Below are 13,753 nucleotides of genomic sequence, written 5' to 3' on the forward strand. Positions count from 1 at the left end.
GCTTCTTTAATGTGTTTAGGGTGGAAGCTGGAGAAATGGAGCATCGTGAGGATATCCGTGGGCTCGCGGTACAGTGAGGTGCTGAGGTGACCGTCCTTAATGGGGATGTGTGTGTCCAAGAATGCAACCGATTCCGGAGAGTAGTCTATGGTGAGTCTGATGGCGGGATGGAACTTGTTGATGTCATCATATAGTTGTTTCAGTGATTGCTCACCATGACTCCAAAGGAAGAAAATGTCATCAATGTATCTAGTGTATAGCATCGGTTGAAGGTCCTGTGCGGTGAAGAAATCTTGTTCGAACCTGTGCATGAAGTAGTTGGCATATTGAGGTGCGAATTTGGTCCCCATGGCTGTTCCGTGTGTCTGGATGAAGAACTGGTTGTTGAAGGTGAAGACATTGTGGTCCAGGATGAAGCGGATGAGTTGTAAAATTGCATCTGGAAACTGGCAGTTGTTGGCGTTGAGTACTGAGGCAGTTGCAGCAATGCCATCATCGTGGGGGATGCTGGTATAGAGTGCCGAGACATCCATTGTGACGAGGAGTGCTCCTGGTTCAACTGCTCCATGTGTGCTGAGTTTCTGTAGGAAGTCCGTAGTGCCGCGACAAAAGCTGGGGTTCTTTGTACAATGGGTTTCAGGATGCCCTCGACGTAGCCGGAGAGGTTCTCGCACAGGGTCCCATTGCCCGATATGATGGGACGGCCGGGTGTGTTTGCCTTGTGTATCTTCAGGAGGCAGTAGAGATCTCCAACGCGGGGAGTACGTGGGATGAGAGCACGGAGGGTGTTCTGAAGGTCCGGATCAAAGGTCTTGATCAGAGTGTTGAGTTGACGGGTGTGTTCTTTGGTCGGATCTGTGGGTAACTGTCTGTTGTGTTCTTCGTTGTTCAGTTGTTGGTCCTGTCTGGAGACAGTACACATCTCTTTAACCTGTGCTTAATGCTCTCTCCACTCACATTGTCTGTACCTTTAAGACTTGATTAGCTGTAAAGACTGCATTCCAATCATTATTCTGTAAATTGAGTTTGTATCTCTGTATGCCCTGTTTGTGAGCAGATCTCCCACTCCACCTGACGAAGGAGCAGCGCTCCGAAAGCTAGTGACGTTTGCTACCAAATAAAGCTGTTGGACTTTAACCTGGTGTTGTTAGACTTCTTACTGTGTTTACCCCAGTCCAATGTTGGCATCTCCACATCATGACTGTTTTTTGGTCCCAGGGTCGTGATTCACAACTTGCTCATTTCAGTTGTGTTGGAGGTGGGCAGCATGTAAACTTGATGCTCTCACCTCCTTGCGAAGCATGCGATTAAATGGGTTCTTCACTGCTGGATTCCTCAGCACTCAGCATAGGTAGTCCATCTCTCTTAAAAGGAAACTGCAGTGAATAATATTGCTGCAATTCAGAAGGTGGAAAATGGAATGCCAGGGCAGAGAGAGGGTTTTAGGATGATTGATGTGATATTGAAAGCGTTAGTAGTTGAGGTAGGAAGGAGTAGAGTTCCTATTGTTCTACAGCGGAGCGAGGGCCTTCGATGACCACTCTCACAAGGGTTTGGGAGCAGGGGCCAAGGAGGTAAATTCCTGGCATCTGGCCCTGAGGACCTGACAGCATTGCCACAAGAAATCTGACGACCTCACATGGTTGGTCAAGGTCAGTGAATGCATTTTCATGTGACATCTCCCATCCATCACACCAGCAACCTCTCACACTGCTCAATGCACCACCCGCCTATCACTCACCCAGCAACACTTCCTGGAACTCAGGACACACCTAAACACCAGATACCTCACCTCACCATCACACACCTACTGTTGCTGTCAGCCTCACACCCACCTCTCACTGCCTCCATAAACCTCCAGCTATTCAACAATGACATGCTTATCACCCAAACACAGTGTTACACAATTATTGACATTCTACCCTCGCTCTTGCATGATAATGTGGAGCACAGAGAAGATGTCTTTGGGAACATTAAGGATGACGGTATCTTCTTGCCTTATGCCGCCGCCTCAACCCCCAGCATACATTAATCCAACTATGACGAGCAAGCTGTTGTTGGTGTCACCATGAAACTCTTGCATCCCACCCCACCCCCCTTTCCTCAAACCAACCTTCCCCTTCTGATTTCCTGTTTTCAGACATCAAAGAACTGTTGCCTGCTCATCCACAACAGCCGAAGGAAGAAAAGAGAGAGAGCAACACAGCACAGCAGTAATGAAGAGGCCCCATCATTTGATTTGATACCCACAGTCACCAGCTCAGATACTGGCAATGCATCGTACCAAGGAGGCTAGTGTAGAGTTGGGATCAGCACATGGTGAGTCACTGGGCACAAGTGGGCTTCAGCCAGGCCACATGTAAGGCACGGTTCATTTGCTAGCTCACAGAGATTGCAGATGAATCCTGCCACAGAGGTCTCAGATGAGTATCTCAATGGGGCAGCATACAGGAAAGCACTGAGTGCTAGCCCTGCTTTGGCTGGCCCAACCAACAGCTCCCTGTCATTGTCGAGGATCATGAAAGAGTCCAGCTCCTAGTTGACTGAGGGCATCATGCAAAGCTTGCCCTCTCTGCAGTCTTTGCTCCATTGTGTTGTCGTTCTGCAGACCCAGAGACTTTGATACTGCTGCCCTTATACCTGTTGTTGCCTTTGTGTGGACTAGCCACCTATTCTTCTGTCATCCATTTACAGTGCACTCACTGGCAAATCAAGGAACTCACCACAACACATCCAAAAACTTATCTGAGTCCATTCCAACTCTACAATAGCAGAAATTCTTAAAAATTACCAGACCTGAAATTTCAGTCTTGGCCCTTTGACAAATGTTAGGACAAGGTCCATCTTGCAGCTTAGTGCTTGTTGTTTGAAGAGTGAAATGTTGATTTGTTGCCTGAGCCTATGTGGTTCAAGTTAGACATCCTGGAGGTACATCAGCTGGTAGGGCTGTGTGATATACAAACATATGAATTAGGAGCAGGAGTAGGCTATTCAGCCCCATCAGTATACTCAGCTATTCAAATAGATCATCGCTGATCTAATTTCTTTATTACTTACAGCACCAGGCCAAACTGGTCCATGCCGACCAAAATGCCCATTTAAGTTAACCCCATTTGCCTGCATTTGGTCCATATCCCTCTAAACCTTTCCTATCTATTTATCTGTCCAAATGCCTTTTAAATGTTGTCAATGTCCCTGTCTCAACCACTTCCTCCTACAGCTCATTCCACATACGTACCACCCTCTGTGTAAAAACGTTTCTCCCCAGGTTCCCATTAATTCTTTCTCCTCTTAACTTAAACCTATGCCCTCTAGTTCTCGATTTCTCAACCCTGGGAGAAAGACTGTGCATTCATCCTATCCATGCCTCTCAATACCTTATACACCTCTATAAATCATAGCCTGTCCAATCTCTCCCTGTAACTCAGTTCCTTGAGTCCTGGCAACATCCTTGTAAATCTCTTCTGCACTCTCTCCAGTTTAATAATATCCTTAATTTAATTGTGGCTGCACCTCCACCTTCATGATACCCTTAGACTCCTTTGTTAGTGAAGAATCTAGCTGGCTCTGTCTTAAAAATGATCAATGACCCTCTTTCCATCACTCTCTGGGAAAGAGAGTTTGAGACTCATGAACCTCTGAGAGAAAACATTTCTCCTCATCTCTGTCTTGATGGGAAGACCCCTTGTTTGTAACCTATCCCCTAGTTCTGGTCTCTCCCGTGAGGGGAAACATTCTGTCAGCATCCCCCTTGTGGAGTCCCCTCAGAATCTTATATGTTTCAATGAGACAACCTTTCATTCTTCTAAACATTGATGGATACAGGCCCAGCCTGTCCAACCTTTCCTTTAAGATTATCCCCCCCATTCCAGATACCAGTTGAGTGAACCTTCTCTGAATTGCTTCCAATGCGTTTATATCCTTTCTTAAGTAAGGAGACCAAGACTAATGTACACAGTACTCCAAAACAAAAACAGAAAACGCTGGAAAATCTCAGAGGGTCTGACAGCATCTGTGGAGAGAGAATGGAGCCAATGTTTTCAGTCTTGATGACCCTTAATCAGAGCACACTGGGCTCTGACGAAGGGTCATCTAGACTCGAAACGTTGGGTCCATTTTCTCTCCACAGATGCTATCAGATCTGCTGAGATTTTCCAGTGTTTTCTGTTTTTTGTTCTAGATTCCAGCATCCGCAGTATGTTGCTTTTCCGCAGTACTCCAGATGTGGTTCCACCAACTACAGGAAAACACCCTACTTTTATATTCCACTCTTCTTGCAATAAATGGCAACATTCCATTTGCCTTCCTAACCATTTGTTGTATCTGCATACTAACGTTTGGTGATGTCAGGATAGCGCTCATTCACAACCTTCCAATGTATGCTGGGGTTGTTGGTGCAGTCGCCCCTTCATTAGAGGGTTCACTGTGCACACTGCACCTTTTTCCTCTGATGGAGAAATCCAGCACGAGGGGGCATGGCTTTAAATTGAGGGGGGGTAGTTATAGAACCGATGTCAGGGGTAGGTTCTTTACCCAGAGGGTGGTGAGGGATTGGAATGCCCTGCCAGCATCAGTAGTAAATGCGCCTAGTTTGGGGGCGTTTAAGAGATCCGTAGATAGGTTCATGGACGAAAAGAAATTGGTTTAGGTTGGAGGGTCACAGTTTTTTTTTTAACTGGTCGGTGCAACATCGTGGGCCGAAGGGCCTGTTCTGCGCTGTAATGTTCTATGTTCTATGTTCTAGAAGCTTCTGATTTAGCACAGCAAAATTGCACTAGACCTCCAACGGCAATACAGAGCTGAAATTTTTGTCCTTTGATCTTTAAAAAAACCCCTAATCCTAATACAGACGAGCACCACATTAAACGGCAAATGAATCATATTAATTTGAAGATGCATATTTAGAAATGACACAAGTTAAGCATGAAATGGGAACGGGGGACTGAAAGCAGATTGCATATCCTTTAGTTTCAATGTTTTATGTATTAAGTAACCGGAGCATTATTTTATAATGTTTGAAGACTGAGCAGTGCAAGTAATACATTCATTGTTAGCATTTAGCATCTACTGCTTTTGTTACGAGCATCCAATTTTTAGGACGTCCTGTGCAAATCCTGCCACAACTTTGAGAAACGGGTCACGGCGACCCTGGCTGTTCTTTTGTAGTTTCCACAGCTCTTCAACAGACGAATAGGAGAACCTCCAGAAATTCACCTCCAGGTTTTTAAAACAGTGCCACTCCGACTCTCACATGTTAGCTAATTTGATGGCCAGTTAGCCAGGGAGGTGTGTCTCTGTGTCAGCTCCCGCTCATGACACAAAGGTAGGTGGGAAGGCAAGTGCTGAGGATGACACAAAGAGTCTACAGAGGGATATAGACAGATTAAGTGAGTGGGCAAAAACTTGACAGATGGAACATAATATTGGAAAATGCAAAGTTATGCACTTTGGTAGGAAGTATAAAGGAGCTGAATATTATTTGCGTCATAAGAGTCGTAGAGGTTTACAGCATGGAAAAAGGCCCTTTGGCCCAACTTGTCCATGCTGCTCATTAAGCTAGTTCCAGTTGGCCACGTTTGGTTCAAATAGAGAGCCATAGCATGGGGAAAGACTACAGAAAGCTGCAGCACACAGGGATTTGGGGGTCCTCATGCATAAATCACAAAAAGCCAGCATGCAAGTTCAACAGGTAGTAGGGAAAGCAAATGTAATGTTGGCCTTTATTTCAAAGGGAATGGAATATAAAAATAGGGAAGTCTTGCTTAAACTATACAAGGCGTTAGTTACACCAGACCTAGAATACCGCGAACTGTTTTGGACCCCTTATCTAAGGAAGTATATACTGGCATTGGAGGCAATCCAGAGAAGGTTCACTGGGTTGATCCCAGGGTGTGAAGGGATTTTCTTATGAAGAGAGGTTGAGTAGGTTGTATCTGTACTCATAGGAGTTTAGAAGAATGAGAGAGGACCTTATTGAGACACATGGAATTCTCAGGGGCTTGACAAGGTAGATGCTGAGAGGCTTGTGGGAGAGTCTAGGACTAGCGGGCATGATCTCAAAGTAAGGGGTCACCCATTTAAAAGAGAGATGAGGAGGAATTACTTCCCTCAGGGGGTAGTGAACCTGTGGAATTCTTTACCATAGAGGCCTTTGGCTGCTGGGTCATTAAGTATGTTCAAGGCTGAGACAGACAAATTTTTAATCAATAAAGGAATAAAAGGTTATGGGGATAAGGTGGGAAAATTGAGTTGAGGATTATCAATTCAGATTGATCAGTCATGATATCATTGAATGGCAGAGTAGACTTGATGGACCGAATGGCCAATTTTTGTTCCTACATCTTATGGCCGATGGTCTCAGTTGGCAGGACTCTTGCCTCTTGAGTCAGAAAGTTTTGGACTCAAATCTCACTCCAGCATTTGAGCATAAAAGGCAAGGCTGATGCTCCAGTGCAGTACTGAGGAGTTGCTGCATTGTTTTTTGGATGAGACATTAAACCAAGGCCCTGTCTGCCCTCTCAGATTGATGCAAAAGATCCTATGGCACTTTTTTGAAGAAGAGCAGGGGAGGCAAGCCCAGTGTCCTGGCAAATCCCTCAAACAACATCATCCTCGTTTAGGTACCATGCCCTAAGAAGGCGTTGGTGACCATGGACTTCCACTGGTCCATGATTATGCTTGTCAGAATATTGCTGTGGTTTGCTGATGCCTTTTGAAGTATCCTGAGTGGGAAACTCTCCTGTTCTTACTGCTTGTCATCAGGCGTATTGGAAAGATTTACAGGCTGACAATCAACCTGTTTGGCCATGTTATGAAGTGAGACTTGAACCCAGAGCTCCTGACCCAGAGGTAGTGATGCTACCAATGCGCTTCTCCCAATCAGCGTCAGAAAACAGAATATCTAGTCGTTGCTGATTATGGGAGCTTGCTTTGTGCAAATTGTACGCTGTGTTTTTTACAATGCAACAATGACTTCAAAAGTACTTTATTGCTGTGAAGCATTTTTAGACTTCTGGTCGTCGTGAAAGGTACTATATCAATGCAAATCTTTCTTTCTTCTATATTCAAGGGGAGGCGATGGCCTCGTGGTATTATCGCTAGACTATTAGTCCAGAAACTCAGTTAATGTTCTAGGGACCCAAGTTCGAATCCCGCCACGGCAGATGGTGGAATTTGAATTCAAGTAAAAAAATCTGGAACTAAGAATCTACTGATGACCATGAAACCCATTGTCAATTGTCAGGAAAAACCCACCTGGTTCACTAATGTCCTTTAGGGAAGGAAATCTGCCGTCCTTACCTGTGACTCCAGAGCCACAGCAATGTAGTTGATTCTCAATTGCCCTCTGAAACAAGGGCAATCCAGGAAGGGCCAGCCAGTGACGCCCATGTCCTTTGAATGAACAATTAAAAAAAAAATTCATGTGTATCCTCTATTCCAACCATTTCCAGTCCCCATTTGTGCTACTTGTATGAGAGACGATAAAACATTGTTTGTTGAATTTGCTCCATAATTTCACTTTCAGGCAGTGGGTTATGTGTACCATTAGCAATCAGCTGCTTTGCAAGTGTCCGTATGAATGGTGTGTATGGAAACTAAAAAAAAAACTGACCTTCTGGGCCCAAAACAGAAAACTGGCAATGGAAGACCGAGAAAAGCCATCATTCTCAAAACAATTCTGTTCTCCTCAGTATAGTGAAGTGAATGGTTGTATTTCCATTATATTATTCACTTTCAACCAGTGCTATTTTTATTGTCTGACTGAAATATTTATTTGTTTCACTTTGGAAACAGTCCCAAAATTAATGGAGCAATTCTTACAAAAACATGGAAGTCTGCCATGGCACTATTGAACATTTGGACTTCTACAGAACCACTTTGTGCACAATATTGCTGTTTATTATGTATCAATATTCTAGTTCTTTCTTCTAGAGTAAGAACTCTGGAAGCATTTAAACTGTGTAAGAATATGTTTCATTTTTTTATAGGCTTCGAAGAATATGTTAAGTGTGGCTGGCAAAGAAAGTGTAATCAATCAAAATGATGTAGTAAAATTTGGAATACAGGAGCAGAACAAAAGCAAAGCTGAAGTGAAATGGAAATACAAGGTAGGATGATTCTGCAAAAATGTAACTATATTACGCATGGCTTCTTAATGCCTGTTGCAATGTGATAGAATCAATGATGGAAGGTGTCGTTGACTGTGCCATCAAGCTGCGCTTAATCAGAAATAACCTGCTCACTGACGCTCAGTTTGAGTTTGACCGGGTCCACTTGGCTCCTGATCTCATTGCAGCCTTGATCCAAACCTGGACAAAAGAACTGCAGTCAAAAGGCGAGGAGCCTTTTACGTCAAGGCAGCATTTGACTGCATATAGAATCAAGGAGCCCTAGCAAAACTGAAGTCAGCAAGAACCAAGGGAAAACTCTCCATTGTTTGAAATCACATCAAGCGCAAAGGAAGAAGGTTGTGGTTGTTGGAGGCCAAACATCTCAGTCCCAGGATATTAATACAGGAGTTCCTTTTGTCTGACCACCTTCAGCTGTTTAATCAATGACTTTCCCTCCATCATAAGGTCAAAAATGAGGATGTTTGCTGATGATTGCACAAGTCAGGAGTATAATTAAATACTCTCCACTTACCTGGATAACAGTTGCTGACTTAGCCAGCTGCACACACATCCTGTGAAAGAATAAGTTAAAACCAATTCTATAAATACCTTTGTGGTCTTCGTGTATCAGAAGTGGAGGTTTTTTCATCATCAACATGGTGGTCACCATTGACCTACACCGGGTTGGGTGGAGGACTTCAATGTCCATCACCAAGAGTGGTTCTGTAGTATCGGCACAGACTGAGTTGGCCGGGTCCTAAATGATACAGCTGCGAGATTGAGACTGCAGCAGGTGGTGAGGGAAAAAACACAAGGGAAAAACATACTTGACCTCATCCTCAGCAACCTGCCTGCCGCAGATGCATCTTTCCATGACAGTGTCTGTAGGAGTGGCCACCACACAGTGCTTGTGTCTTCACATTGTGGAGTTATGTGGCACTACCACCATGCTAAATGGGATAGACTTCGAACAGATTTAGCAATTCAAGACTGGGCATCCATGAGGTGCTGTGGGCCATCAACAGTGACAGAATTGTACTCAACCATAGTCTGTAACCTCATGGCCCAGCATATCCTCCACTCTACCATTACCACCAAGCCAGGGGACCAACCCTGATTCAATGAAGAGTACAGGAGGGCATGCCAGGAACAACACTAGTCATACTTAAGAATGAGGTGTCAACCTGGTACAGCTACAACACAGGACTACTTGCTTGTCAAACAGCATAAGCAGCAAGTAATATACAAAGCTAAACAATTCTGTAACCAATGGATCAGATCTAAGCTCTGCAGTCTTGCTACACCCAGTCATGAATGGTGGTGGACAATTACCCAACAACTCCCTGGAGGAGGAGGTGCCACAAAAGGCCCCATCCTTAATGATGGAGGAGCCCTGCACCTCAGTGCAAAAGATAAGGCTGAAGCATTCGCAGCAATCTTCAGCCAGAAGTGCCGAGTGGATGATCCATCTCGGCCTCCTTCCGAGCTCCCCAGCATAACAGGTGACATTCTTCAGCCAACTCGATTCACTCCATGTGATATCACGAACCAGCTGAAGGCACTGGATACTGCAAAGGCTATGGGCCCTGGCAATATTGAGGCAACAGTGCTGAAGATGTGCTCCAGAACTTGCTGCGCCCCTAACCAAGTCGTTCTAGTACAGCTACAACACTGGCATTTACTCAACATTGTGGAAAATTGCCCAAGGTATGTCCTGTACTCAAGAAACAGGACAAATACAACCTGTGGTGCTAATTACCATACCATTGGTCTACTCTTAATCATCAGCAAAGTGATGGAAGCGGTCATCAGCAGTGCTACCAAGCAGCACTTACTCAGCAATAACCTGCTCACTTATTCTCAGTTTGGATTCTACCAGGGTCACTCATCTCCTGATCTCATTATAGCCTTGGTTCAAGTATGGACAAAGCAGCTGAATTCCAGTGGTGAGGTGAGAGCGAGTGCCCTTTAACATCAAGGCAGCATTTGACTGAATGTGGCATCAAGGAGCTCTAACAAAACTGGAGCAATATGAATCGGGGGAAAACTGTCCGCTGGTTGGAGTCATACCTGGCACAAAGGAAATTAGTTGTGATGGTCTGAGGTCAATCATCGCAGTTCCAGGACATCACTGCAGGAGTTCCTCGGGGTCGTATTTAAGGCCAACCATCTTTGGCTGCTTCTTCAATGACCTTCCTTCCAACATAAGGTCAGAAGTGGGGATGTTTGCAGATGATTTGCACAATGTTCAGCACCATTTGCGACTCCTTGGATACTGAAGCAGTCCTGGGCGGCACGGTGGCACAGCAGTTAGCATTGCTGCCTCACAGTGCTAGGGACCGAGTTCAATGCCAGCCTTGGGTGACTGTCTGTGTGGAGTTTGCACGTTCTCCCCATGTCTGCGTGGGTTTCCTCTGGGTGCTCTGGTTTCCTCCCACATTCCAAAGATTGATTGGCCATGCTAAATTGTCCCTTAGTGTCAGGGGGATTTGCAGGATAAATACGTGGGGTTGCGGGGATAGGGCCTGGGTGGGATAGTTGTCAGCGCAGACATGCCAAATAGCCTCATTCTGCACAGTGGGATTCTATGATTCTATGTTCAAATGCAGCAACACCTGGGCAATATGCAGGCTTGGGGCTAACAAGCGGCAACTAACATTCATGCCACTCAAGTGCCAGGCAATGACCAATTCCAACAAGAGAGGATTTAACCATCGGCCCTTGACATTCAATGGCATTACCATCGCTGAATCCCCCCTTATTAACACCCTGGGGGTTGCCATTGAACAGTAGGTGAACTGGACTAGCCATATAAATACTGTGGCTACCAGAGCAGGTCAAAGGTTAGGAATCCTGCGACGACTAACTCACTTCCTGACCCCCCAAAGTCTGTGAACCATCCACAAGGCACAAGTAAGGAGTCTAATGGAATACTCTCCACTTGCCTGGATGGATGCAGCTCCAACAACACCTCTGAAGCTTGACACCATCCAGGACAAAGCAGCTCGCTTGCTTGCTACCCCTTCCACAAATATTCAATCCCTCCATCAATGATGAACAATGACAGCAGCATGTACCATCTACAAGATGCACTGCAGGAACTCACCAAGTTTCCTTAGGCAGCATCTTCCAAGCACATGAGCACTACCATCTAGGAGAACAAGAGCAGCAAATACCTGGGAACACCACTTCATGGAGGTTCCCCTCCAAGTCACTCGCCATCCTGACTTGGAAATAGATCACCATTCCTTCATTGCCACTGGGTCAAAATCCTGGAATTCCCTCCCTAACCGCATTGTGGGTGTACCTACATCTCCGGGACTGCAGCAGTTCAAGAAGGCGGCTCACCACCACCTTCTGAAGGGCAACAAGGGATGGGCAATAAATGTTGGTCCTGCCAGAAACACCCTGCAAAATCAGTTTTAGAAAAGGCAACTGGACTAGACCAACCACAGCAATGCCATAATGGTTAGAATAGACTGGGGTATCTGTGGTGAGTAGCCACATTCCTACATCCCAAAGCTTTTCCGCCATCCGTATACTACAGGAGTTCCCTGGGCCAATCGCCTTCAGCTGCTTCATCAATGTCTTTTCCTCCATCATCAGGCTAAAAGTGAGGGTTTTCGCTGATGACTGCACAATGCTCAGCACCATTCACGACTCCTCAGATACTGAAGCAGCCCATGTCCATATGTAGCAAGACCTGGACAACGTTCAGGCTTGGGCAAGTAACATTCACACCATACAAGTGCCAGGCAATGACCATCTCCAACAAGAGAAAATCTAACCACCTCTCATTGATGTATAATGGCATTACCATCTCTGAATCTTCAGATATCAACATCCTGGGGATTACTTTTGACCAGAAACTGAACTGGCTCAGCGGTTAGCCCTGCTGCCTCACAGCGCCAGGAACCCGGGTTCAATTCCGGCCTCGAGTGCCTGTCTGTGTGGAGCGTGCACATTCTCCCTGTGTCTGTGTGGGTTTCCTCCGGGTTCTCCGGTTTCCTCCCACACTCCAAAGACACGCAGATTGGCCATGCTAAATTGCCCCTTAGTGTCAGGGAGATTAACAGGTTAAAAGCGTGGAGTTATGGGGATAGAGCTGGGTGGGATTGTTGTCGGTGCAGGCTCGATGGGCCAAATGGCCTGCTTCTGCACTGCAGGGATTCTATGAAACCCCTCTACTGGCCGACACAGCAGATGTGTGGAAACATGACCTCCAAATCACACTTCATCCTGACTTGGGCATTTATTTTTATTCCTTGTTGTCACTTCAATCAGTTCCTGGAACTCTGAACCGGGCACTGTCATGGGAGCACCTTCAGCGCACAGTGTAGTCGTTTAGGAAGATGGCCTACCACCATCTTTTCAAGGACATGTAGGAACAGTCAATAAATGCTGTCCTAAATCTAAAATTTAAATTGTCAAAAGCAATACAGGGGGGAAATCAGGAAGGTTGGATCATTGCTGTTCTTAGATTTGCATTACTGATGGAAATATGTTGCAAATATTAATTCCCATAGCTAATGCAAATTATGTACACTGTGAACAGATTTTTAAAGGGAAATAAATGATTAAAAAATGCCTTATTTTGAAAAAAATAGACTTCATGATAGATTTCCCCATCAGTTACATCTGATTGGTTATGTTCCTTTTACTAATCAGAAAATTTGGCTGAAATTGTTACACCAAGGTTTCATCATTTAACACTAGCCAGTTTCTGATCAGATGTTGCACTCATATTGAAGGGCCTACCACCTTCATGTAACAGTTATTGGGATTTCAGCAGTGTTCTGTGTAATAATTGTACTCGAAGAGCTTTATTGTAAGACTTTTAGCAGCATTTCACGGATATGTCTGAACCCTTTCTGGAGTCGGGTCTTTTAAATTGGCCAAACCCTTTCCTGGCACAGGTCAACCCACTGGCAGAGCCCTGTACCGGAAAGTTAAGGAGGGAGGACGAAGAACTGGTTGATCTGCTGTGGACTAATTAATGGAGATTTATTGCTGTTATAGTCAACAATTCCATTATTGTTGTATCATGTTACTACCAAATGGACCTTGGCCTGTTTTGGTCCAACAATTTCTGTGTTCCTATGAAGTCAGCTGTTGTAAAGTAAAGTTTATGTATTAGTCACAAGTAAGGCTTACATTAATACTGCAGTGAAGTTACTGTGAAAGTCCCCTCGTCGCCACAGTCCGGTGCCTGTTCGGGTCAATGCACCTAACCAGCACGTCTTTCAGATTGTGGGAGGAAACCGGAGCACCCGGAGGAAACTGAGGTTGCAGGTTTGAGATTGGCTACTGGCATTAGGGCCTTTTGGATGCTATCCGAGGACTGCAGTCAGTCAGAGAGCCTCTAAAGGTGTCCACAATCCGTGGGAAGGAAACAGAATTTAACTTTTGCTTTTTGACTTTGCTTCCTTCCCTACTTCAATCCTTCAAAGAGGAACTGGGCACAGGGTCCAAGGTATTTTTCAAATTGGATATGAGGAATGGGGGGGGGGGCGGGGGGAGTTGTAGGTTTCCACCTCCTCCATTTATGGTTGATGCCCTAAGAATAAGCATTCTTTGGATGCAAAGAACAGGAAAATTGGCTCTTCTAATGAAAGAAGTGAATTGGGGAACTCAATGATTAG

At 45.2% G+C, this 13,753-nt stretch overlaps 1 protein-coding gene across 4 annotated transcripts in view; it reads left to right on the forward strand.

The window, feature by feature from the left end:
* Positions 1-13,753, forward strand: part of phf2 (PHD finger protein 2) — a 135,010-nt gene that overhangs the window by 88,252 nt on the left and 33,005 nt on the right. For all 4 annotated transcript variants that reach the window (XR_013497472.1, XM_078209649.1, XM_078209652.1 and 1 more), the window contains exon 13: positions 7,989-8,108. Coding sequence is in view for 3 of the 4 variants with exons in the window: in XM_078209649.1 (XP_078065775.1) it covers positions 7,989-8,108 (120 nt within the window). In the remaining variant the exon portion in view is untranslated. The remainder of the gene's footprint in view (positions 1-7,988; positions 8,109-13,753) is intronic.

This window comes from Mustelus asterias, chromosome 3 (assembly GCF_964213995.1).
Source record: "Mustelus asterias chromosome 3, sMusAst1.hap1.1, whole genome shotgun sequence".
Classification (NCBI taxonomy): domain Eukaryota; kingdom Metazoa; phylum Chordata; class Chondrichthyes; order Carcharhiniformes; family Triakidae; genus Mustelus; species Mustelus asterias.